The sequence below is a fragment of the Mesoplodon densirostris genome, chromosome 11, assembly GCF_025265405.1.
Source record: "Mesoplodon densirostris isolate mMesDen1 chromosome 11, mMesDen1 primary haplotype, whole genome shotgun sequence".
NCBI classification, from domain to species: Eukaryota; Metazoa; Chordata; class Mammalia; order Artiodactyla; family Ziphiidae; genus Mesoplodon; species Mesoplodon densirostris.
In genome coordinates, this window is record NC_082671.1 from 16,173,795 (window position 1) to 16,201,774 (window position 27,980).

The 27,980-nt window shown below is 36.7% G+C and overlaps 1 protein-coding gene across 3 annotated transcripts in view; it reads left to right on the top strand.

The window, feature by feature from the left end:
• The window catches only part of PIK3C2G (phosphatidylinositol-4-phosphate 3-kinase catalytic subunit type 2 gamma), a 301,036-nt gene that overhangs the window by 48,443 nt on the left and 224,613 nt on the right, over positions 1 to 27,980 (top strand). For 2 of the 3 annotated variants that reach the window (XM_060112830.1, XM_060112832.1), the window contains exons 9-13: positions 1,252 to 1,285; positions 6,814 to 7,012; positions 13,025 to 13,147; positions 20,030 to 20,161; positions 27,380 to 27,494. In XM_060112830.1, the coding sequence (XP_059968813.1) occupies positions 1,252 to 1,285; positions 6,814 to 7,012; positions 13,025 to 13,147; positions 20,030 to 20,161; positions 27,380 to 27,494 (603 nt within the window). The remainder of the gene's footprint in view (positions 1 to 1,251; positions 1,286 to 6,813; positions 7,013 to 13,024; positions 13,148 to 20,029; positions 20,162 to 27,379; positions 27,495 to 27,980) is intronic. The other variant, XM_060112831.1, reaches the window with a different exon arrangement.

The window sequence follows — 27,980 nt, forward strand, 5'->3', positions numbered from 1 at the left end:
ATGAACTACAAAATAAAAAATACAGTCTTATGCATTGTGCTGTAGGTGGATGTCATGGTGATCTTAAAATACAAGTTTACATTTCTGAATAAACTGAATTCTAGTTAAGTCATGCTGACATGTTTAATAGTCTTACCCACATGGCTGGGGTAAAGACCTTATGTGTAGTTGTTAAGCCCAGTGGTTGAAACTATGCTCAGATGAAATATTTTACCTAAGAGAAATGCTTCTGAAAAGGTTCATGGGAATGATGCTTTTAAGTGAAAAGTTGTATGTAAATTTAATTACATTCTAAACACTACAGAAGTGTTTTCTCTCTAAAAGGAATACTATAGCAAGTTCTTTGTTACAGTAAAATGATTATTCCCTAGTTTGTTTGAAAATCCAGCTTTTCATTAATTGGATTTCCTTAAAAGCAAACTTGTCAAAGCAAAATATTTTTAAAAATGTAGTGTCAATTAAAATGGATCTTATTAGAAAACTGAATTTGCTTTTGAACTGAAACGTCATTTCTAATGAACCTGTGAATCACCTACCTTATATAGTTTTCATGATAATAAAGTTATAACCAGTAAATCCTAAACCACTAAAGTAATTCCAGGCCTACAATAAACATAAACAAACAAGCAAACAAATAAAACCACCAAGCTAATGTATATGAACTTAAATGACAACAAAAATTTCAGACAGTATTTTTTTTAAATTCAGGATATGATCTCAAGTGCTTGACTATCATTTTTTTTTAATCCTAAGAAATAAAGGAAACTATATAGTGAATCTGTATGATTTTGCACCCTTCCATCCAGCCTTCTTTCTGTGCTGCCCAAAGCTTGTATCTGAAGTGACAGCTAAAATAAGAACTGGACACACTAAACAAAGAGAATTACAAATCTTTTATATTAAAAGTTTAGTCACTGTTGTGGAAGGGGGATTGAGTTTAGGCTATATCTATAGAACTATTCTAATAATACTAAAAAAAGGCTGAGCTTATGCTAAAGATTTCTTCTTTTTTTTTTCTGAATCAAATAACCTAGATTGCTGATTACAACAGTCAGAAGGCTTTTCTTTCATTTTACAATTTAGATTTCCTCTGTTTAGTAAGCAACATTGATATATGACACCAAGAAATACATTTTCTTTTTATCATGCCAGAGAAATTTCTGTATGTAGATTTTGGATATTAATGGTTTGGTTTCCCAAATTTGTGTTCTGAATAACAAGTGTATCTTTGGACCTGTTTTTCTTTTTCAGAATTTTCATCAAAATTCAGAAACTTCAGCAAAAGGTAAAACACACATGCATACTAAACAAATTATAAAACCAAAAATAATTTATATTTTTCAATTTTTCTCCAAATATTATAACACACACCCAAAAAATACTTTTGAGGGAAAAAATGCTTTGTTAAAACTTTATTTACTGATGGAAGTGATTACTCTGCAAGTGAATAAAAATCCACACTCCCTAAACTTTTGGCCTGAGGATTTTTAAAAATAGGGAAAGTCAAGAGAGCTATAAAAATTAAAGGAATACTGAAAATATCCTTACAACAGTTCCAAGAAACTATAAAATTTTATTTAGCTAATTATATTTTAAAGTAAGAGAAGTCAGAAATGCAGCAGATGTCTTTCTTCAAAGTCACAAATTTCAAATTTAAATTCAAGCTCTATTTGAAAGACCAATTTAACATAACAGGTAGGAGGATTTGGTGCTGGAATAATTAGTATTCACAGAAGCTCTGAGCCTACAAAACTGCCAAGCCACAGGAGGACTTTGCCTCTGTAGAAAAGAGCAGACTGTGACCGTGTGGTGAACAGTGTGGTGTAGAGGAATCAGGCAGAACTGGTTTTGAATTCCCACTCTGCCCACTTTTTGACTCTGCTCGTAAAGAAGTAAACTCTTTGATCCTCAGTCTTCCTAGTATGCATAAAAGATAGGATAGTATGTAAAGTGCAGGGTGTGGTCAGGGTTGTTCTTGTTTGCACAGGCAGATGGTATTTGGCTTATGAACACTTATGAGTATCTTTAAGGAAATGGTCTGACTCACAGATGTTCAACTAACACCCTTGGATTCAAAGGTGACAGTGAAGCACAAATGATAACCCCAATCTGCCCTCCACACCCTTAGTGGTTTTCAGTAGAAAGTTATGTACAGAGCGATACCCCCTCAACTCTATTCCCACCACTCTAAAGAAGACATTCAATTACATGGGAAGAACTCCCCCACTTCACATCATAGAGGAAAATGGGGCAGCAAAGGATATGGGACAAAAAAACCTGTGCTAATGCAAAAATCTAGGCATTCATAAAACTCCAGAACACCACAGAATAAGGGGAGAGATAGACACCCCCTAACAATGTTTCTAACACAGAGTCCAAGCGAAAGTGCGGAGTGAACAAGCTGGAGGTATGCCTATATGAAACTGGCCCTTTCTTCCTTTCTATTAGGAATGCTGGAATAAAATCTCCTCATCCCATGTTCCTCAGGGGTTGGGATATGAGATCTCACAAAACTGCACAGAAATGTTCCCAGGGACTTATATTCTATGCTAAGTCATCACAGAGAAGGAATTAATTCTACGGATTAAAAATTCCCATCAACAGCTCCCATAAGCTTTTGATAAATCAGAATTCTCATTCTGCAAGATAAATATATTTTTTTCTAATATTTTATTATGTAGAAGCACCTTACAGCAGTTTATGGAACCGAAAGGAAGAGTTTGCTGAAATGACAGCAAAATGAAATGAACATTTGCCAGCATATACACGCAGTTGCTTTCTATTCGGGTACTCTGAAATAAAAGTCTAGAACACTCTTTACACAAAATGTTGATCCAACAATAAGCCACTATTATTGATGATTCTTATACTTAATATTCTTATTGATTAACCTCAATATACCTTGAAGCTGACAGGTTTGATCATACCTGTGCTCTACACCAGTGGTGAACAAATCTGGCATGCTGCCTGTTCATGTGAACAAAGTTTTTTTTGGAACATGAAAAAAAAACCCAGATTTTAATGCAGACCATGTCTGCAAGGAAAGTACAGCCTTCATTGGACACAAGAAGCATTGGACATAGGATGTGACAAACAGTAATGCTACAGAGACCATTTTCCTTTCAAATGTACACTAGAATAAAGTCATGTACTCTTACCCCTTCATTTCCAAAAAAACCAAAACAGATTCTAATTAATGCATCTTAATTGCCTATATATTGTCATTGTTTCTTTATTTCCTGATAACTATAACTCTTTTCTCATTGCAAAATCAGGTGTGATAAATATTTCTCCATATTTCACCACGAAGCCCAGTACTTTGAGTCCTTAATACATTTCTGATGATATCTGAAATGCATTTTTCACCCAGAGTTCTGGAAGTAAAGCATAATGCATAAGCACACATCCCTATACTACCTCAAAGAAGCAAATTATAACCTAAAGTTGTATTTCAGCACAAAAAGTAAAGAGTAGAGTTTGAGTAATTATCCAAATAATTAAGATTCTCCAAAATGTGTGCTGGAGCTTGAATTAATGAGATCTCTCACTCAAGTTCATGATTTGTGTATTCATTTGCACAATAATTTGGGAATTATTAATGAGAAGTTTGTGCTTCCTGCTTCAGAGTACCAACAGCACAATCTGGGGACTGGAGAAACAAGATGTTTCTATAAATTTATAATTCTCTGCCTCCTGTTGTTCAGGAGAATCCCTGTTGGTTGGCCTCCAGAGTTTGAGGAGGCCTCTTTAAAGACTATTTTTATGCTGCTTTACTCTTCTGTTTCATTAATTGCTACTGCTGATTTCTCAGAGAATTTTAATTACAGCTCTTTCACTCTGCTTGTCACCCCAGGCTGTTTCAACAAAGGACACAATTTTAGAAATACAGCAAATAGGGAAAATTTGGCCATCTCATGAATATTGTACAAATTTATAATAACTGTGTTGAACAACAATATGTTTAATTAGGGGCAGAGCTACTGAGGGACAGGATGTGGGAAGAAGCTCCATGCTGAAGCTGGCCTCTTTCCTGAGTATCCAAACGCCTGGGCACTGGAACACTGCAGACTGTTGGAGGAAACATCAAGCTCTTCCTACTATTTTCTTTTCAAACCAACTAGGAACCAAAAAGCAATTTATGCTTGTAAACTACTTATGAGAAAGTGCACGTGTTTGAAAAAACAGCAGTACTGTGTGACTTGACACTGAACATGACTACGCCAAATCTGTGACCTGTTCCGTTCCTAATCTTAATGGACATTTCTGTTTCTATAACTTAAAATATGAAAACCTTTAAATATGGTACAGTGAATAAACACGTTATGTGAATTAGAAAAAAAAACAATCGATCTTAAGAACGTAAGTTTTAAGGATGTGCTTACTTATTCTCTCAACGTCTCCTCAGCTTCCCAGGGCTCGGCCACCTCGCTCTCCTGGGCTGTGGCCCCCGGGGGACTCGGAGCTGCCCGTGGCCCAGCTTCCCGCGGGGTTGGGAGTGGGGCAGGTCGGGGCGGCGGAGCACCGCCCCGGGCCTGGCGTCGAGGACCCCACTTGGGACAGGTGAGCACCACTAACCCTGCTCAACCTGTGGAAGAAGAGCCTGCAATCTGGAGAAGAAGCACTGGTGTTCAGGCTGGACCATTACGAAGCCAAGGCCACGCGGCACATCCTCCTCATTAGACACTCCCAGTACCACGCAGACGCCTCCCTGGAAAGAACCGCGCTCTGACCCCCCGAGTCGTGAACCGGAAGTACTAACTGGCCTGGGACTCGCAAGCTTGGAGTTGAAGTTTAATAAAATCGTCTGTCCGTCTGTGACCAGCGCTATAGAAACCTCCAACATCATCAGCTAACACCTGCCAGGCGTCTGGAAATTCAGCACAGCCCTGCTCGGGGGAAGGCGGCCCGTTGAAGCCGACCCGCCCGGGTCTCGCGGGAAACGGAGGCTGTGCGGAATCACGAGACTGAGCTCGGATGCAGGCCGACTTCTGGAGCTGCATCCGTGGGCGGACGGCGAGCATCTTCAGCCGCTACACCTAGAGCGGGCGCGGCCGTTCCCTCCACAGGCGGACCCCGCGCATCCCTCCGCCTCGGCCGCATCACCCACCCGGTGGTCCCGCCCGAAGGCCGAGGAGCTGTCCGGACGCTTGGGGACACGGGCTTCAGGCCTCCGGACTGAAGGCGTGCCCTCTGAGGGCCGCCTCGAGGGGCCGCTCTCCTCCTCAGCCCTGCGCCCAGCTACCTGCGTGGGAGCCGCCGATGACACGGTTTCTCCCCTCTGACTTCCCCGCATGGGCTGTACTGCCGTTTCGTTTCATTTCTCCAGGACAAGGCGTCAGAAAAGTAGAAATATCTAAAATTCGGCATATCGGTACATATTTCTGGCCCAGGATGGAAAAGGGAACGTTCAGGTCGTATCTTTGGCAGGGTTTTCTGCGTCACTCTCATCTAACAAGACACACCTGTGGGGTTTAAGGAGGCCTTTTTGGGGGGATTGGACGAGGCCTGAGGAGCCTTGCGACCCCCGACCCTCGAGACTTCGTCAGCAAAGTCAGGCACGGGTGACTCAGGAGCAAGAGGGCGCCAGAGCTTCCATTCATGACACTTCGCTTTATACATTCACCTAAGACCCTTTGTCACTTAAATATGTGTCAAAGATTTTCCTCTTCTAAGTTAAAAAAATAATTTTAAAATATAATTTTTATATTTGAGATTATTCATTTAACTTCTAAAACATTATAGTTGAATATTAAAAATAATTACAAGTCGTGAGCGTTATTATGATTATCGTCCTTCACTCATTCACTACTGCATACAAAATACCAGCAGTGAGTGTTATTCACTGGCCCCATTAAGAGCCTGACAGTGAATCCTACCCCAGGATGACGTTCATCACCCTCATAACCTTCTCCATTGTCATGGCTCCATCTTTCCTGATTTGGATCAGATTCCACCAGTTCTGCCTGGTCCATTTCATCAGCCTCTTCTGCTTCCTTCCCCTCAGAGAGGAGTTTTTCCAGCAAAGGGTCTATTGGGAGAGAAATTTACCTTAAATTCGATGATTAAGGGACACTTTTCATGTGCTCTACAGTAAATCGGCATGCCTTCATTTAGCAGACGCCTGGAAACTCCTGGCCTCTGTACTTAAACAATTTTCTTCATTTTTTTTTCCTTCATGACCAGTCACTTCTGGGAATAATCAGTAGACTCCCTTTAAATAACTAATGGTAAAACTCAACTAAGGCTTTGATTTTGAAGAAATGTAGTAAATATCATAACTCTTTCACTTTAAACTTATTTCAGATCCCAGCCATGTACTAATACCATTCTCTTTTTATAGCAGCACAATGTATATGATTAGTGTTCAGTTAATGGCAAACATCATAGCATAATCAAACTTATTATGATTAATTTTTTAGATGGAGTTTGTTTAAAGTACTTATAAGCCATGTAGATAACATGTTCCTTGTCTGAAAATTAATTCTAAACTATAATAATCTAAAGCAAAAATATTGCAAATTAGAGTTGATCAGAATGCCAAATTAATAACCCAAAACTCTGATTTGTGATTAACGGTTGTGCTTCCCAAATTTCTGCAACTAAAGATATGAAAGCTTATTAACTATCTATACTACTAGCAGCTAACCCAGGCTGCATACAGAGGCACAGATGGCTAATTGGCTTCAGTTAGTAGAGGGTCATTTAAAATAAATTTTCTTTAAATTTTGTTATAAAAATTTTCAAAGCTGTAACAGATGGTTTTAAATATTGTCCTTCACAGATGACCTGATTTCTATCCCTTTCCCCACCTAGGTTTGATAGAAAGAGTGACAACTGAACTATCTACCTCCATCTACCACCTAATTGATATGTATTGCAGCAGCTTTTATGCAGATTTCCAGCCTCTAAATGCACCTGTGCATAGTGTTTCCTGTGTAAATCTGGGGCTCCATTCCCACCTTAGCTTCACAGTGTATGCAGCTCACAATATTCCAGAGACCTGGGTGCACAGGTAAGTAATGATGAGTTTTTTGCAAAAGGGTTAATTAATTTTGTGTAGCTTCTAATGGAGTATAATTTGCCTTGTTCTTATTTGCAGGAGCAAATATTTTATTTTGAAATTTAATCAGCATGGATTTATCCATATTCTTAAAATCATTTACAACTTTATCTCCAGTGCACATTCCTTTTCCCTCAAGTCTTCTCCCATTCTCCATGTTAAAAATAACTGCATGTTGTCCATGTATCATTATGGAAACAGAAAATGCTCATCCTACTTAGTGATTGCCTTAAATTTTTCATTTTTTATGTTTGAGTTTAAATGAATAATGCCAATTAACACAGAGCAAGATAGCACACACACATACAGGGTGATGAAGAGTATTTAAAAATAGAAAAAAAGTCACTTTGATCCCTATCAAGTTGTGAGCAGTAAATATTTTGTGAGATTAGTACATTGATAAAGTGGGAATTAGCCAAGAGTTATTTGAGTTACAATAGAAATTAACCACATTTATGCATGGAACATTGCCAGATTTTAGGTTGACTCTGTTATATAGTATTTTCTTGAACAACATAATTAGAGTAATATTATAATAATTATTTTAAATTCCTTATGGATTAAATCTATAAGAAAATACTGATTGAATCAATTAAAGTTAATAAGAGAATAGTAATTTTCTAATGGATTTATTGTACCCACTGCATTTAGCATCTCAAAGAAAGGCTAAAAGAAACAATTTTAGAAAAAAGAGAAATAATTTTTATCTTGGACTGTATTTTTGCAAATAACAACTGTATGAATATTTATAGAGTTAATTATAAAGGAAATTTTACCTTCATATGCAAAAAAGAAAAACTCTATCATCTATCTGTCTCACATATGCATTTCTTTAAAACCCATGGGAAAATTGTCTTATGCTTTTTCTTAATTTTATGAAGAAATTTTAAGAGAATGATGTATAATCTAACAAATTGCCACTCTAATGAATGTTCTCATATTTTTTAAATAATTACTATATCCTTATTAATTTTAATTCACATGGAAAAACTATGTAGCCAGATAAATACAGATAAAGCAATATGCATAGAGCATGTATTCAGTATTTATACATGGTGGGAAATTTAGTTCTGTTTATTTTTTCTATTGTTTTTCTATTTTCTGTTTTATTTATTTCACATAATCTTTATTATTTTCTTTCTTTTAGCTTTGGGCTGAGTTTGTTCTTCTTTTTCTACTTCTTTGAGTATAAATTTAGGTTATTGTGATCTCTTTTTTAAAATTTTTTATTTTTTTAATTTTATTCTGTTTTTAAAAAATTTTTATTAAAGTATAGTTGATTTACAATGGTTTGTTGGTTTCTGCTGTACAGCAAAGTGAATGAATTATACATTTATATATTATATATATTTTCCACTGTTTTTTAGATTATTTTCCCATATAGGTCATTACAGAGTATTGACAAGAGTTCCCTGTGCTATACAGTAGGTCCTTATTAGTTATCTATTTTATATATAGTAGTGTGTATATGCCAATCTCAATCTCCCAACTTATCCCTCCCCTTCCGAAGCTTTCCCCCCGGTAACCATAAGTTTGTTTTCTACATCTGTGACTCTATTTCTGTTTTGTAAATAAGTTCATTTGTACCATTTTTTTAGATTCCACATATAAGCGATATCATATGATATTTGTCTTTCTCTATCTGACTTACTTCACTCAGTATGACAATCTCTAAATCCATCCATGTTGGTGCAAATGGCATTATTTCGTTCTTTTTTTATGGCTGAGTAATATTCATTGTATATATGTACCACATCTTCTTTATCCATTCATCTGTCAATGGACATTTAGGTTGCTTCCATGTCCTGGCTATTGTAAACAGTGCTACAATGAACATTGGGGTGCATGTATCTTTTCAAATTATGGTTTTGTCTGGATATATGCCCAGGAGTGGAATTGCAGGATAATATGGTAGCTCTATTTTTAATTTTTTAAGGAACTACCATACTGTTCTCCATAGTGGCTGTGCCAATTTACATTCCCAACGATATTCCCTTTTCTCCACACCCTCTCCAGCACTTATTGTTTGTAGATTTTTTGGTGACGGCCATTCTGATTGGTGTGAGGTGATACCTCATTGTAGTTTTGATTTGATCTTTCTTCTTTTAATGTAGGCATTTATTGCTTTAAACTTCTTTTTTTAGTACTGCTTTTGCTGTATCTCCTAAGTTTTGGTATGGTGTGTGTTCATTTTCATGTCTCAAGATATTTTCTAATTTCCTTTTTGATTTCTGTTTGACCCATTAGATGTTCGAAAGTATTCATTTACTTATTCATCTCACTTATGTGGAATCTAAAAAACAAAACAAAACAAAATGAAAACAGACTCTCAGAGAACAAGTGGTTGCCAGAAGGGAGGGGTGGGGATGGGGGTGAAATAGGTGAGGGGGTTAAGTGGCATAAGCCTCCAATTATATAATAAATAAGTCACTGGGATGTAATATACAGTATAAGGAATATGATCAATAACATTGTAATAACTTTTTTACCCATACAGATGGTTACTCAACTTATTATGGTCATCATTTCATAATGTATGCAAATATCAGATCATTATATATTACACCTGTAACTTAACATAATATTGTACAACTATATTTCAATAAAATAAAAAAGAGAAACTAAAAAGTGTTAATTCCCATTAATTGGAGAATTTTCCAATTTTCTTTCTGCTACTGATTTCTACTTTTATTTTATTTTATTGTGTTCAGAAAATATACTTGGCATGATTTCAATTTTCTCACATTTGTTAAGACTTGTTTTGTGACCTATTTTGTAATCCATGTTCACTTGAGAAGAATGTGTATTGCCCTAAGCTTGGGTGGAATGTTCTATAAATATTTGTTAGGTTCATTTGGGCTATAGTATTATTTAAACCCTCTGTTTCTTTATTGGGCTTCTGTCTGTTTGTTCTATTCATTATAACCAATATTGAGATCTGTTATTATTGTGTTGTTGTCTATTTCTCCTTTTCATTCTGTCAATGTTTGCTTAATATATTTGCTTCAATTTGGAATGCATGTATATTTACAACTGTTGTATCCTCTTGATGAGTTGACCCCTTTATCATTATATAATGTCCTTGTCAGCTGTGACAGTTTTAAAGTCTATTTTGTCTTATATAAGTATGGCCACTGCTGCTCTCTTTTGATTACCATTTACATAGAATATCTTTTTCTGTCCTTTCACTTTCAGATGTGTCCTTAAATCTAAAGTACATCTCTTGTAGACAGCATGTGGTTGGATCTTGTTTTCTAATTCATTCAGTTATGCTATGTCTTCTGATTGTAGAATTTAGTGTATATTTAATGTAATTAATGATAGGGGAGGACTTTCTATTGCCATTTTTTCATTGTTTTCTATCTTGTAGCATTTTTGTCCCTCTTTTCCTCTCTTGCCATTTCCCTTTGTGTTCTTTTGAGTTTTTGTAATGGCATACTTCAATTCCTTTCTTATTTTCTTTTGTTTATCTTCTATAGGTAGTTGTTTTCTTTGTGGTGACCATGGGCCTCACATAAAACATTTTATATTTAAAACACTGTTTTAAGCTGATAACAACTTCAATCAAATATAAAAACTCTACTCTTTTCTTCTCCCCTCACCACACTTTATGTTACTGATAACACAAATGGCATCTTCTTATATTTTATATATTTTTATAATTAAAGTTTTTCCATACTTTGTCCATTATATTCTATCCAGAGTTAAAAGTTGTTCATGTACCGCTATTACAGGCTTACAGTATTCTGTATTTGTCTGTATATTTTCCTTTACCAGTAAGCTCTTATACTTTCATATGCTTTCATGTTGCTGTCTAGCATCCTTTCATTTCAAATTGAAGGACTCCCTTTAGCATTTCATGTAAGTCAGGTCTAGTGCTGATGAACTCCCTCAGCTTTTTACCTGAGGAAGTATTTATTTCTCCTTCATTTTTGAAGGACAGCTTTGCCAGATATAATTATATGTTTTTCTTTCAGAACTTTGAATATATCATTTCCACTCCATCTGGCCTTTAAGGTTTCTGCTGAGAAATCTGCTGAAAAACTGATGAGATCTCTTATGTGGCAGATCGCTTTTCTCTTGCTGCTTTCAAAATTCTCTCTGTCTTTGACTTTTGATGTTTGATTTTAATGCATTTTAGTGTGGTCTTCTTTGGGCTCATCCTAGTTTGGTCTGTTGGGCTTCTTGAAACTGAGTGTCCATTTCCTTCCCCACAATTAATAAGTTTTCAGCCATTATTTCTTCATATTAGCTTTCTGCCTCTTTCAGTCGTTTCCTCCTGGGACTCATATAACGTGTATATTTGTCCTGTGTCTCCCATAAGTCCCTTAGACTTTCTTCACTCTTCTTCATTTTTTTTCTTTTTGTTTCCCTAACTGAATAATTTCAAATACCTATCTTTGAGCTCACTGATTTTTTTCTTCTGCTTGATCAAGTCTGCCCTTGAACCTCTCTACTGATTTTTTTTCAATTCAGTTATTGTATTCTTCAGCTCCAAAATTTCTGTGTGGTTCTTTTTAATATGTTTATCTCTTTCTTGATGTTCTCATTTTGTTATATATAAAATTCTTTGTCAGGTAGTTCACATACTTCCATTTCTTTAAGATTAGTTTCTGGAGATTTATTTTGTTCCTTTGCTTGGGCCATGTTTTCCTCTTTCTTCGTATACCTTGTTTTACTTTGTATTGGGATTTGAGCGTTTGAAAAAAACAGCTACCTCTCCCAGTCTTTATGGAGTGGTTTCATACAGGGGAAGAATGTTACCAATCAGTCCAGCTAGAGATTTGGGGGTCCTTTCAAATCTTTTCTGTAGATGCATATTCCCTGGGCTTCTGTGTGTAAATTCCCAATCAGAGAGGTTTTTCTTCTTTCTTCAAGATGTTAAATTTCTTGTTTCGTCTACGGTTGACCTGTGGTACTGCTGGTTCTTTGGTGCTCCATAAGCTGCCCAGCTCTTTTTTTGTTCTCAGTTGCTCCCTGGCATCCAGATTATGCCAGGTCCCATCGGTGCTCTGTTGTGTAAGACATAAACCATTTCCTCATACAGCCCCCTGAAAAAGCCAAAATGTTGGATGCACACTACACTTTCCCTGCTCCCCTCTCTTCCTGCCAATGCAGAGACCATCAAGCTGCATCAGCCTCTGTCTGTTGCCCCACATATCCTCTGGAGTGGCAGCAAGCCTCCCAGCTCTTCTTTGTTCTCCTAAGTCCATGGTCCCCAGACATCTAGAGTATATCATACCCTGTCAGCATTCTGAGACAGAAACCAGTCCCTCAGGCAGCACCCCCCAAAAAATCTGCAACATTGGAATCATAATCCAAATCTTTCCCAAGGGAGAAGCTGGAAGTTGGGGGTTTTCTCCTATTCATTTTGCACTGAGCTGGGGGGAAGTGGTGAGTGAGTTTGTGCTAGTTCAAACCGTTGCCTTTGTTCTCAGAGTCCTCCAAACTGGCACCGATTCCTATTCTGCACTTAGATTCAGCAAGAGAGAAACCAGTCCCTTGGATAAACCCCTAAAAAGTCTGAATGTTAGGCATATGTTCTAGTCTTCTCTTAAACAGACAAGGGAGAAGCTGGGAGTTGGGAGTTTCCTCCTGATCCCACAACACTCTGCTGTGAGGAGGAGCTCTGGAAAATGAGTGCCATGAATTTTCGTACTGATTTTTACGTGGCTGGTTTTGCACTTGCCTGTGGTGCAAGAGCCTTTTAACATGTTTCTGGATTTCTCGCAAAGGAAATTGAATTGGTGTCTCCAGGGGGGAAGGAGGGTCTAGGGCTTCTTATTCTGCAATCTTGCTGAAGTCACCAAACATAAATTCTTAGTAATTTTTGAAGTACACTCTATACAGCAAATAGCACTTTATCATTTCGTTTGACTTTTAACTATAAAAATAATGGACCCATATAGAAAACTGGTTCCTTTATAGCGTCCAGCTTATTGAATCAATGTTGTTTCTTTTTAGGTATAAAGCATTTTCTTTTTCCTGTTGGCTTACATATGCTGGAAAGAAACTGTGCCAAGTGAGAAACTGCAGAAATATTCCAGTCAAAAAATTGTTTTTTTTCTTGGTCAACTGGAATGAAACGTAAGTTTAATCTTTATTCTGGCAGGATCATTTGTCTAATAAAGATCAGGGTTTTTTTCCCCTGTTTTCTTAAGTGAAGGGTATGATTTTTTTTAAATGTTGCCAGTTGATTTGATTCAGTGATGTGATAAGTATGCTAGGAATAATAGATAACTGATTTCAATTCAGCAGACTAAAGGTCCATTTAAAAATCTAGATAAGTGTCCAATCTACATGTGTTGAACTGCTCAAAGAGGGAAATTAGGAAAGGGGGAATTATTAATCATTCACAGAATGTGGATAAAAGGAATACCCTCTACTTGGGGTTAGAGGAAGGTAGATTCCAGATATAACAAAGAAGAAAGAAATCACCTAATAACATATGTAATCTCCATTTTTCCCCAAAAGCCAGTTATAAATTTGTTTAAAAAATCAAATTTTTGAACAGTAATTATCTATATGTTGTGTAAACTGTCACCTAATTTGGGGTAAGCAACTCCTACTTCGTCATTTTATAGAGATTTATTAAATCAAGAAGGAAGAGTACCTTCCTGACACTATCCAGGCCTTCCTCCTCTTCTCTGCCTCCCACCTCAAGCCTTTGCTTTACTCAGAATCTCAGGGGGCTCCTAGGCTCCATCTATGGCTTTTATATGGTTACCATTGCTTTTCCTTGCTATTCCCATGACACTGCTCTGCTGTCCTTTTTCTGGGGTCTCCACTGATCTGCTGAGAGCCAATTTTCTTCCCACCACAAGTAGAAGAAAACTCCCCAGCCTACTATCCATCAGCCCTTTCAGAAGGTCAGGCTTTCTTAGGAGATAATTTGACTCCCAATATTGTACTGTCCTATTGATATATATGAGCCAAAATTTCTGGGACTCTGAAGATGGTGTTAGAATAATACCATCTATGCCACTCTCAGTGTTACCACAATCAATGGAGTCTGAGTCCTGAGGCATAACATGTGTTCCTCAATTCTTACATACTCCAAAGCAAATCCTCCTTCTTCTAGGACTGTGACAACCTTTATCTCTTCTTGAAAACCTGACCTTCAATTACAAAATCCCCTTCCCTTGCACAGAATCATTTCTGCTTGTAAAATTCTTTAATGGCTCCCCAATTCCTGTAAGGTAAAATACAAGTAATTTAGCATAGCACACAAGGCCCTCTGTGGTTTGATCCCTGCCTAGCTCTGCACTTTCATCTCTGGAGTTAGCCCCACTGTCTGCCCATGCACCCAGCCACTCTCTGCATCTGATCTACTTACCCTATGAACTGAGAAATCACGCCTCTGCTACGGGTCGTCCATCTGTCAGGAGAACAATGTCTTCACTGCCTACTTTGGGAACTCCTAATTATCTTCCAGAACACTCCTCCATCTTCTCTATAAACCCTTTCCTGTATCATTCTTTAAAAATTGGCCACCTTTTCTTTTTTCATTTGGTCTGAACCTCAAAGTACTGTCTTATGGTCTCTTACTGAATGTGTTTGTTTACATTTCTGTTTGCTTCTGCTAAAAGATACAAAGATTTTTTTTTTCAAATTTTAAAATTTTATCCCTAGAAGCTAAAGCAGCACCAGACAGAGTAAGAGTCCAGGAAGTGTAGCTTGGCAAGTGAATGAATTTTGTATAATAAGTGATTCCTCAAAAATGCATTAACCAGCTCAATTACTAGAATTATTCTTCTGACTTAATTAAAACTTATTCCTGGTTGTTTCAAAAAGTCAGATTCATTTTCAACTGACAGATATGTGCTATTATTTAAACAATTCAAGGGAAAAATCTACTAATTCTAAAGTCAAAGAAAAAAAATCTCAAAATAAATTGAAAATCATTAGTGTTGTTGGAATAACTTCATTGGTATACTTTTCTTCTCTTCCTTCAAGAGTGCATGAGTGTTTCTCTCCCATCCTCCCTATCCCACCCCTCTAGGTGGTCACAAAGCACCGAGCTGATCTCCACGAGGGAGGAGATATGGGGACATATGTATATGTATAGCTGATTCACTTTGTTATAAAGCAGAAACTAACACACCATTGTAAAGCAATTATACTCCAATAAAGATGTTAAAAATATAAAAATAAAAAATAAAATATAAGTAAAACATTTAAAAAATAGATTTAAAAAAGAGAGTGCATGATTGTTATCTTTCCTGTGAGAGTTTCTTTGATTCCCTCAAGAGTTAGTTACTTTAACCCAGAGTTCTTTTCATTTTATTTCCATTAAAAATATTTATTTACCATTTTTCTAGGTGCTTGGTCTGTAGCATTCTTTATATATTTTATTAACATGTACCCATTACTCTACAGATGATCATACATTTTATTACTAGACTGTAAACTTAAGGACAGAAACTTCATTTAACAATAATATGTTACAAAGATTTTGACCACTATTGTATTCCAGTCAATTCCCCAAATATATTATCTCATCTAAACTTAATAACAAAAATCCAGAACAGTTACTGTCGTCTCCATTTTACAGATCAGAATATTAATGTTTATGAAGCTTAATTAACTTGTCCCAGGTCCCACAACCAGTAAGTGGCATAACTAGTGCTCAGACCCACTCTGACTCCAAAGCTGATGTTTTTCCTGTGATTTTCATACTGTTTCTTACAACATATAAAATCTTGGGCTGAGTATTTATATTCTACAAATAGTTCTCACATCTTAAATTAAAAAAAAAAAAAAACTCTACTTCAGTTTTTCAACAGCAGCCATGACATTTTTTCCCTCTACTTTGAAGCAAAACCCTTCCGAAGAGTCGTCTGTATTCACGTTCTTCCATTTTTTTCCTCTGCTCTCATGCATTCTCCAATCAGGCTTTCATCATCTCTGCTCCACTGAAATTGACCATTAGAGTCACTCATGACTTGCAAAGCTAAATCTGAAGTTTGTTTCTCAGTCTTCATCTTACATGATCTGGTAGGAGCTGGCTCCCACATTCTTTAAGCTTTTCTCCTTCCTCACTGGGCATTCCTTCTCCATATTCTTTTCTTCTCCCAGACTGATCATAGTCTTATCCCTAAAGCCTCTTCTGTTGTATCTATCTTTGCTCCTTAGTTTTCTCTTATAGTCACATAGCTTTAAATGCCATCTATATGCCAACAACTCCCAAATTTATATTGCCAACACAGGCATCGGTCACAAACTTCACACGTACTCACTCAACATGTCTAAAACTAAACTCTTGATCTTACACTCCAAATTTGTTCCACCCACGGATGCCACTCTGGATGATCATTTCCAGTATCGGTTGTTCAGGTCAAATCCTTAGCCTGAATTTCCTTCTCTCAGAACCTGATGTCCAGGGGGCCTCCCTGGTGGCGCAGTGGTTGAGAGTCCGCCTGCCGATGCAGGGGATACGGGTTCGTGCCCCGGTCTGGGAGGATCCCATATGCCGCGGAGCGGCTGGGCCCGTGAGCCATGGCCGCTGAGCCTGCGCGTCCGGAGCCTGTGCTCCGCAATGGGAGAGGCCACAACAGTGAGAGGCCCGCATACCGCAAAAAAAAAAAAAAAAAAAAAGAACCTGATGTCCAGGAATCCTACTGTCTCTCTCCTCAAAATATTTCCAGAACATTACTTCTCATCACTTTCACTGGTCTAGGCCACCATCATACCTACCCTGTATTCCTACAGTAGCCTTATAATAGTCACCTTACTTCTCTTGCACCTTTAGAATCCTTCTCACACAGCAGTTAAAGTAACCTCATTAAAATGTAAGGCCACATCATTCTTCTGTTTTATAATCCTACAATGGCTCCCTTTTTCACTCAGATAAAAATCAAAGTCCTTACAATGGTGTTATTTTATATTAGTGTTAATAAGGGGGTTCTATACAATGTGACTTTTTAAATCTTCCATTTTCACTATCAAAAACTTATTCTGATTTTAGAAAAGCTGTCTCATATAGAAGAAAAGAATGTTTAAGAAAAATTTTAGTGTTTACTCATTTTTAAACAGCAGAGTAAGGCAAACATATGGTTAAAGCTTGAGGTCTGTGCCAACAGCTTGGATATAAAGAAGCAATCTGACTTCACTTATTGAATTGTCTCTTAAAGTATTTTTCTTCCTTTTTTTGTGTAAAAGTTCATTCCTTTGATGTTTCAACAGCCATGTAGAAGTTAATAAAAAAAAGATTTCTCAGTGACTCTGAGATTATTCTGGCTTCAAAAATCCATATCTATTCAAGAAATGAATAAATAACTATTTGTAAAGCATATATTCTTACCCTAGAAGAATTTATCTTTATTAATAAAAATGACATAATGGAGATTGGAAGTAACTATCCACTGTAACTTATCGAATTTTTTGTCATTCTTGATATGAAAAGCTCACTAATAAGTGAAGTTATACATGAAGAAACCAGACCAATGGGAAAAAGAACTTTCCAGATTATGTGAGAAATAAAGTGAAATTATAGCTTCCATCCTACCACAGCAATATGAAAACTGAATAGAAAGTCAATTACAGGTAAAAGAGAGAATATTCAAGAAATTAATGTGCATTCCACAGAATCATCAACATTTTATGTTGAGTTTCAGAGCTTCTTTTAAGCTGAGAAATATGTTCACATTACATTGAATGAATATTATGACCATGAAGGAATATAAAAGAAAAGAGACTTTTAGTTTTAGATAACTAAATGTGTAATAATTTAATTTTCAATAGTCTAAATTTCACAAATCTTGAAAAATAATTTTTTTACTCTAGTCTTTATTTCCCTTCCTTTTAACTAGAATTATACTTTATCTGTCTACAATGGCTAATATAAGTTATTACATTGTTGATAGAATACTGAATATAAGGCTGATTTACAGCCTGCCATTTGCCACATACTGTGTTATGTAATATTCGTTCCATTTATGGATAAGAAAAACAAGGCTTAGAAAGGTTAAATTGATCACTCAAAGAAGAACATCTGTTCAGTCATGGGGCCAATATTTGAATGCACATATGTGCAAATCCAAACCTCTGATTCATCTTCTCCACTCATAGCTTACATATTGACATCTCTGAGTTATTATTAACTCAATGACATCATGCCCTAAACTGCACATATATCCCCTACCCCATGCTCCTCCTCTGTGGTTTCTATCTGTTAAAGGTAATCCACTACAACATAATCTGGAAGCCTGGAATTCATCTTTAATTCTTCATTGTCCTATTCCACTAATATGCTGTTAGTCAAATATTAGTTATCCATTCAAACTCTAAAATAGCCCTTCTGTCTTTCCTTTTGTTAGATGTCTTACTACCACCTGGGTCTGGACCTCTCCATCTCAGAGAACAGCATGTTGAGGGGAGAGATGTGTACTTCCTCAAAATCAGTTATGATCACTGGGCTGAATTAACTCCTCTTCATTCCTAAGGCTGAATGCTGCCTAGCTACACACAAAAGGAGGTCACCAAAGTCTTATTTTACACCCTGAGTCAGGGCTGCTCCCCATATCCAGATTAGACAGCCAACATCTTGTGTGAGAAGACACTCGATACTACCTGAGGCCTCACCTGGGCCAAACTCAGTAAGCACTTTCCAGTTGGATAATAGACTTTGGTCACAATCAGTCCTCTAATAATCACCCACTGCTAAAACAAGTTGACTTCAAAGTTCAACTGGGAATTACAAGGCCAGTGGATTCTGTTCTTACTCCTCACACCTAATGGCATCAGATATCATCCAATACAAACTGCCCATTTGCTCTTCCAGTCACTTTTACTTCTTCCCATTCCTTGGTGAATCAGTTTCCATTCATCTTCCCCTACATGCTAACGTCTGTTCCAATTTTCCCATTTCTTCATAGCATTCTCATCTTCTAATAAACATATTCCCCCATCTCAACTTTTTGAAAAATGTCTTCTTGTCTCATAAATAGATCTCTCCTAAGCCCCATACTTCTCTTGAGGCTCTTGTATCCTTCTTCCTGTCCATGATTAGGGACCTCAGATCACACTCTCAACTTTCTGTCAAAAGCCCTTTCTTCTTAGATACTTCTACCACCCAGGTGTACCCCTCCCAATCTTACAGTATCATTTATAACCTTCTAGGCAGTCTCATATATTTTGGTGGATTCAATGCCCAAATTCAAGTTTTTTTCCACTATTAACAATCTTGTGTTTATCCTTAGCCACTTTTTTTGTCCATATCTACAACCCATCCAGGGTCTGAGTTTGATTCACCTTGACATATCCAGGAATTGTATTGTCTATTACATCTCAGCAATCAGCCCCCAAATTCCTAGAATCTCATTATCACCCAGAATAGTCCACATTTAAAATTATAAACAACTCTCTATGCTTTTAGCTTTCTCATTTAAACATTTCCTTTTGCCATTAGGAAAAATCTCAGATCCCTTTGCCTAGCATACAGAGTTCTTAAACATCCTGGCAACCACCTGTCTAATTGCATCCTCCATAACTTTCCAGATCAACTTGACTACATTCTGTGTTCTAGCCACAATGAGCCACTCACCACTCCTCAGCTACATGCATATATGCCCTTGTCTATGCACTTTTCTCTTCTTGGAATATTCTTTTCCAAATCTCCATCTGATTGTAACCAACTTACTCTTTAAGACCCATTATGAGTTATTTCCTGACCTCCCCCCATTCCCTAAGACAATGTTAATCATTCTTTTATTATGCTCACATTATTGTAATTTTAAAAAATAAGCTTATATATCAAAATTATAGCAATCCCCATAGAGTAATCAATCTCATTACTCTATGTGCTTCTGCTATATTTCTACTTTTACAAGATACAACACAAAATTTAAGAGGATGCCTCGATTCAAATAGTTAAAATATTTTTGTCACATAACATTATATTACAAGGTAATATTTATGAAAACATGGCTGAAAATGGGTAGATAACCTACTTCTTTCTTTTATTTTAAGAATCACTTTTCCTCTTGAAATAAAGTCACTTCCAAGGGAATCCATGCTCACTATAAAACTGTTTGGGATTACCTGTGCAACGAACAATGCAGATTTATTGGCCTGGACTTGTCTTCCACTGTTTCCAAAACAGTAAGTATATCATTTGTGATTAATAAAATTTCCATCTCAATAAAAACCTCCTTGGAACTGGATTACCTGTGCAACGAACAATGCAGATTTATTGGCCTGGACTTGTCTTCCACTGTTTCCAAAACAGTAAGTATATCATTTGTGATTAATAAAATTTCCATCTCAATAAAAACCTCCTTGGAACTGGACAGTGAGCCGTATATGGCATAATGAGAAAATCAAGGAGACATTTTATTCTAAAATTGAGGTAGCTCAATATAAATCATGACTATTGAAATTGGGACTGTAAAGCAAAATGTAGAAGTGGCTTTAGAAACAGGCCTCATGCTCAACTTGTCAACTGGGTCATGAAAAGGTATTGGCATGACCAATCTCAATTTCTTTTCCTTATGTGACCAGCCAGTTTCTCTGGAATTACTAATTCAAAATGATTTAGATCAGTACTGTCAGTTATGAACAATATAAGTCATGAAATTCTGGCTGAAGTAAAATTATTCAATGTAATTGGTTTACTGACCTTTTATTGCCAAGAAGAAATATATGTCAACTTTAAGAGGATGTTTTTCAGAAAAGTAAGCCAAATAGGAGTTCTGATATTCTATCAGAACTAATTGCCATTGAAAAATTAACTGTTGATTTAACCATAAAGATTTGGAATTATTAATACTTAGAATATTTGATAAAGTCAATTACATGATTTTTCAGTGTTATTAAGGAAAAAATATTTTAAATAAAACATCTTAGTTACTTTTCCATGGCAAGACTTGCTTTAGAATCAAATTGTAAAATACATGACTTTCGAAGAAATAGAACCTATATTGTTATTTTAATATTATTATGAAGGATGTTTCTGCCCCTGCTCTTGTAGAAAGATTTGGTAATATAAAAATGTTAGGAAAATTCATCAGCTTTTAGTTCCCACATTTAGTCAATATAAATAAATTATCATCAAAGCAACTGTGATACATTTTTAAAATCATTTTATTAGGTTAATTATGACATGGTGTGTGTGTGTATGTGTGTTGCTCTTTTATTAGTTTTCATGTTATAGCCAATTTCCACATGTATGAGGACAGGGAATGTATTTTCTTTGTAATTTCTATCATCTAACATGGTACCTCTTATAAATAGGCAATCAGTACAGGTTTGTTTATTAAATTGAATTGGAAAAATATCAATCTCTGTAGGAGATTTAGAATGAAATAAAATTTCAAAAGTCTATAAGAAACAGTTCAACCCTAAAAGGAATACCAACTGCTGTTAGCAGATATTTCAAAAATCTGATTTGTGGGCTAAGAACTTTCATTACTTTCTCACTAGGAGCAGCTATGCAGGTGCCCTTCCATCTCATGAGTGAGTTTCTTTAAAGTTTCAACTGCAGTATTTGTAAGATCTAGCCATGTTTGTAGAATATATTTCCAGTTATTCACTGAAAAAGAATTTAATCCATTTTATGCCTGCTCATCATCTAACATACTACTTTTCACATAACAGGTAATCAAAAAATGTTAAACATATAAAAAGTTTGGAATATTTTTGTCCTTCAAGCTACTCTTCAAAGCTTTTTTCTACATGGTTATGATAGTAAAACACTGCCTCCATGTTGTTTTGTCATCTGTCACTTAACCTCTGGTAAACATTTTATATGCGAGTGATCATGGACAATGGGCATCTTTAAGAAATGCCATCTGGGACTGATACTAAATGGTTTTCCTAAGAGAAAGTGGCAAAATTGTGGATGATGAGACATCACAGAAACACAACTTACTTCAAAGAGAGCTTCAATAAGGATTTGTAAATGTATTTCCAAAAGACTATTTCTTATGAAAATCAGAAAATCTGCCTCTCTCCTGGGCTAAAATACTTAAAGAAATCCAGATCTTTCTAAGACATCAGAAATCCATCATGTGGGCCATTTGGGGAGATGTAATAACTCCCACTGTGCTCATTGCTTTGAGTTACAGAGATTCTAACCCAATTTATTTGATGGATAAATAAGTCACTTAATTTCGTTTTCTTTCACGGAGTGACCCCGCCCATAAACACTTGGTATTGTATCTATCATTTATTACAACTTGAATTTCTCATACCCAGCCATGTGGAGCTGTAATGAGCATTTATGTCTCTATTTTTTCCAAGATACACACAACCTGAAAATATGCAGAATTAAAGGTTTCCTATCTCTTTGTGGTTTCAAGAAGTGGGTTTCAGAAGAACCAATGAAGATTAAACTCAGATGTATTGGTTATAACTGCATCGAGGGTGTGTACAAATACAAATAAACTTCAACATTTTCAAGCACACAAATTCGCCTTCAACCCTATTAAAAAATATGTTTCAAAAACAAATGTAGGGCCTCCCTGGTGGCGCAGTGGTTGAGAGTCCGCCTGCCGATGCAGGGGATACGGGTTCGTGCCCCGGTCTGGGAGGATCCCATATGCCGCAGAGCGGCTGGGCCCGTGAGCCATGGCCGCTGAGCCTGCGCGTCCAGAGCCTGTGCTCCGCAGCGGGAGAGGCCGCAACGGTGAGAGGCCCGCGTACGGCAAAAAAACAAAAACAAAAACAAAGGTAAAATTTTGCCCACGAAAGTTTTATAATCCTCTCCTTTGCAGACAAGACTTATACCATATCTATATTCACAGTGCCTCCACACTGCAGTAAGAAAGTGTTATTCTCACCTCAATAATTTCTATGACCTACCTTCCCTACTTAAATTCAAAACAAATCGTATGGTGGTTACTCAGCATTTCTAAATTGTGGTAAACTCCTTCAGTGCAGAGATTCTCAACCTTTATTGAACAATAGAATCTCCTGGGGAGATTTAAAAATAAACCCATGTGTTCCCAAAGATTCTAATTTAACTGGTCTGTGGAGGGGCCCAGGCATCGGTATTTTCAGAGCTCCTGAGATGTGTTAAAACCCAGGAAAATCAGAATCTTTTGCGGAATTTCAAAAGAGGCCTAAATAAATCTTAATCTTAATAAAATTTTATTCCTTAGTCTGTTGTCTGAGTAGCCAACCCTGATCCCACTATAAATGATCATTTCAGGTATATCCTTAAAATCAAATAATAGAAGCAAGTTGTGGATGAAAATTCCTTATCATTCTTCCATCCTGTACAAGAAAGACCCTCAGAGCTCAACTAATTCAAATATCTCATTTATATGTGAAGATCTTTATGATGAAGGAAGGTTAAAGGGGCTGGCTAGAGGTCACTGGGCTACTTAGGAATAGAACAAGAACCAGAATGAAGGGCTGACTTCTCTCCTCTCCGCACGTGTTACTACATCAAGCTGCCTCCCTTCCTGCCCTTATGTGCCACGCCCTGCTCCATGAATGCACTGTGAAAACCTCACTGCCTGTCTCAGCCTTACCTGGGCTCTGCTCTTGGGCATGAAACCTGTTAGACCTATGAGAGTCAGAGTCCCAAAGAGTTTTACAGTATGAGATCTTCTGGAAGTGCTGGTTCCAGAATGCCAAGCCATGGATGTATAGAATCCTATAGCTAAAAATGACAATAATTAATATATTCAAACCACTTTTTTATTGTCTGAGGAAACAGGGACCCAGAGAGGGTAAACCAACCCATCTGTTCTCCTGATGCCACAGATTTTGGTTTGGTTTTCCTAGGCATAGGAATTGGTACAATATTGAAATTAAAAGGATCCTTAAGAATAGAAATGCTATATTTATCAGTGTGGTCCTTTTCTAATGACATCTTATTCAAAATCTCCATGTATAAGATCAACGAACAGTCTATATACATGCTAGATGGGGGAGGCAGGGTGGCATTTGAAATTCTGGAGTCAAATCTATTTGCCACCTCCTCAACACCTTTCTAAAGTCTACTCCCCCAACCACAAAGCCATATGAAAACAAATATAAAACTCTTGAAAACCACTGATTTTGTGCAAGAAGCTCAAAGAACTTACGGTAATTAAGGCTAGTTAATGAAGACAGGGTACAGATGTCCTGATATAACATCTGGTGCTCTTTCCACTATATGAAACTGTTTCTGGCATGTTTTGTTTTTGCCATGTTTTTGTTTGTTTGCTTAATTTTAACTGACTTAATAAACCTTTTCACAGCATTGTAAGCACAGGAAGCTCAGCTCGGTGCTCTGTGATGACCTAGATGGGTGGGATGGGGGGCAGGGTGGTGGAAGGGAGGTCCAAGAGGGAGGGGATATAGGTGTACATATAGCTGATTCACTTCATTGTACAGCAGAAACTAAGACAACATTGTAAAGCAATTATACTCCAAAAAAAAAAAAAAAAAAAAAACTACTGGTGAACCCCACCAACTTGGGTATTAAAAGTTTCCATTTTCATCCTCTTTCCCGTTGAGACCATCAACACTCTTAGATGCATCCTTTTAACATCTTAATTCCAGTAATCATCTTCCTTATCCTCGTGTTTTCTATTCACAGAAGTCTATGGAAATTTAGTCCCCATCATGCTTACAATATCGAAAAAGATGTTTAGATATAGTCCCTTATCAGAATATAAATTAGCTAATATCCAACACACAGAGAACCCAAAGAATGGTGCCAAACATCCTTTCCCCCAAATTGCCTTAAAGTATGTATTATATCAACCTCAGTTGGACAGGTAGAAGTTCATTCTCTCTGTGCCCTATTGCTTGATACATCCTTTCATACATATACTTGAATCAAGAGTTCTGACTTCACTCTTCCCTGTATGCCTCAGGGTTAAGGCCAGGGTGACTGTTGATCCAGACTCCATCAAAGGAGAGAAATGAGTCCCTTCATTTTTGTAGGAATCAGCTTAGGTCATTCAGATTTTCAGAATGAAATATGGCCGAGATGTATAAATATAGTAAGGCCATAAATATAACTCATTACACAACTTAAATTTGAAGAAAAATGCACTTAATATATCACACTTTTCCTCAGGAGCTCCTACCCTGTAACTAATGAGAAGAAAAAACTTTCCATCAGTTACAAAAAAATTAGTCAATTCAATAATTTAAATAGTCCTTTTAGAATTACGCAGTCTCCCTCCTTCAGATAAAATGCTCAGTCACTCAGATAGCTTCCCGACACCTTCCCTTTCTAAGAGGATATCTGGATACAAAGATCAGAAAAGAAACAGATTATTTGAACTAGTTACTTATGATATCCAAATCAAAGGCATTTTTAAGCTGGTGGTTATTTGTTATATCTTGTGTAGCTTGTGATTGGTGCTCTCCCAGCTTCACCAGGGCTTACTGACACTCCCTGGGTGACCTGGGCTCTCGCAGGCACCATAGACCCATATGGGACATCCAGCTGACCTCAACTCAGATGGTTCAATCAGATACCCTTATTACAGAGGCCCTTTGTCCCCACCATGTGACCCCCTTTATGAAAACATCCTTACACAGATATCTTTAGCTGTGCCTAGACTCCATCTCTTCTGTACAGAAACCAAAGAAGACCCAATAAAGCTAAACACAGGAGTTCCTTTTGCCTGTATGTCACATGGCCTGAAGTTTAAGGTCACTCCACAAGTTGGTACAAGAGCAGTTCAATAGGTGACTTTCTTCCAGAATCTGAAGCTTGAGGTACAGCATGGAGTCCCCTCTGCCCTCATCATTAGGCTATGCTCACTTATCTAACACTCCTCCCCATGGGTCTTCCTATAGGCAGAAGAGGGGGAAATTGGGATACCTCTGTCTACCATACTCACTCTGTCTCTCTTTCTCTGTCTTCTGCTTCCCACAATCTCAAATTGCCAGAAAGTCGTGGCTTTTTCTTTCACCACATTCCCCTTCCAATACGCCACATCCTCCCTCCTCACTCCTGTTGACTCTACTGTGGATAGGAATATTTTCTGTAAATACTGTGGAGGACATTAACATCTGAGCCTCCAAACTTAGTGTTAGACCTTTTTGCATTCTGGCTGAAACTAGGCCAAAACTTTTCCCAAGAAGATGGATGCTTCAGACCATTTAGGGCAAGGTTATATACTCTGAAAAGTAAAAGAGAAAATCACAATCATAATTTTCTAATCTTTACCTTATTGAGTTAACTTTTAGCTTGCTAATACTGGTCCCTGCTATTGTTATACCAAAAAACAAAACAAAACAAAAATAACTTTCTCCAGATGAGGAGGGAATAGAACAAAGGGAAAAAAAATGACACAAAATTCATTCTGCTAAAAGAATATTCTTGGGTTGTATAAAGATATCTGCCCAGTAATGTTTAAAATTATAAATGTTTGAAATGTTTAAAATATATCCCTTGGGCAGATACTTTTTAACAATATCTTTAGATATGAAAAATAAAGAAGCCAAGCCTCAGGAAGCCTCAGGATTTAAAAACTTTATTTGTTGGATTTTTTCCTTCATATTTTGCATATTTGTCCATTAAATGGCAAGGTAGAATTCTATGTTATTTTCAAAGAGGCTTACTTTGCTTTAAAGTTCTTTATAAACTTAATTTTATTGACTTTAAGTTCTACAGTTTTAATTTGGTATGTTGATCAAAGACTGTCCTTAGTGATCATGGAACATTTTACCAATAATCTTATTCATATATACAAGCCAGGTGTAGCTTGTTTTTTAATTCCTATAAGCCTCTGTGGTTCTGGATGTTACTGAAGCTGTTAAAAGTATCCATGAATTCTTCCTGTCTAAAGTCATTCCTGTATTCACTCTCATTTACTATGGTAACTTACAGCATAGTTTTAAATATTCAAAATATGAATAATCTCTCTATTTATGCTTAAAGAATCATTTCCTCTATGAAGTCCCACAACTATTTTGATTCTATAAGTTTAGAGCTCATATCTTTAAAGACGCCCAAGGAATTTAGTCACCCTGGAGCAAAAAAATGTGCTTAAGAGTTAACATCTTTATTGATTTAAGGGAGTCATAACTCCAAGACTATAAATTTGAGATTCTTAGTCCCATCTTGTAATCAACATTGTTGCAAATTAAGAGTAAATGCTACCTGTTAGAAACCATTGTGGAAACAATTTTCTTAGGTGGAAAATAAATGTAGGTGTCTATGGACATAGCCATGTATGCAGTATATTAGAAATGAACCACTAATCAGTACCTAGGCTTGAGGAATACTGTATTTATCTTCTAGCTACTGAATGAAGCTACTGAAATAGCTGATTATGTTTATACTCCAAAAGAAATTTATAGATAATAATAGCTTCTTCCCTTTTGAAGTGACTTCTGCCTGTCCATATGTGTTGTCTTTTGCAGCAAATCAATTCTCAGGTCTATGTTATTCAGCACAACATTACAGAGTGAGCCTCCCAAAGAACTGATAGCTCCGGGAGTGTGGGATATAAGCCAGCCATCCCCAGTGACCCTGCAGGTAAGTGTCAGGCTATGAGATTAAAGTACACACAGCAAGTATTGGTTGATAAGTAGCTTGTTGTCAATTACAGAAACAATTTTCTTCCAGAATCACACATTTTAATAGTCTTCTCTTTCTCCAGCCTTCTGGGATTTGTAAAATCTCTATTGCTTTTATTTTGCATTCAGTATTCTCAAAGCACTTTTCTCTCAGCTTACATAATAGCAATTTCAAGCCATTCTCTATCAAACACAATCATGAAGGAGAGGGATGGAGTGTTGCCATGAATCTACTCATTATACGTATTCATTTTTCTTTCCATTGTCTAAAAACAGTCATTAGTATATATTATTAACTTGGTACCTTATTCACACCTGCCTCTTCATTGTGTCATGTTTCCTTAAGATTTCTTTTGTTGTGTGTTTCCTAAATGACTAGCAATTAGCTGGATGGTGGGGGAGAAACTGTAAACAAAAATCCTTTCTTTTTCCTTAAAGGCTCTCT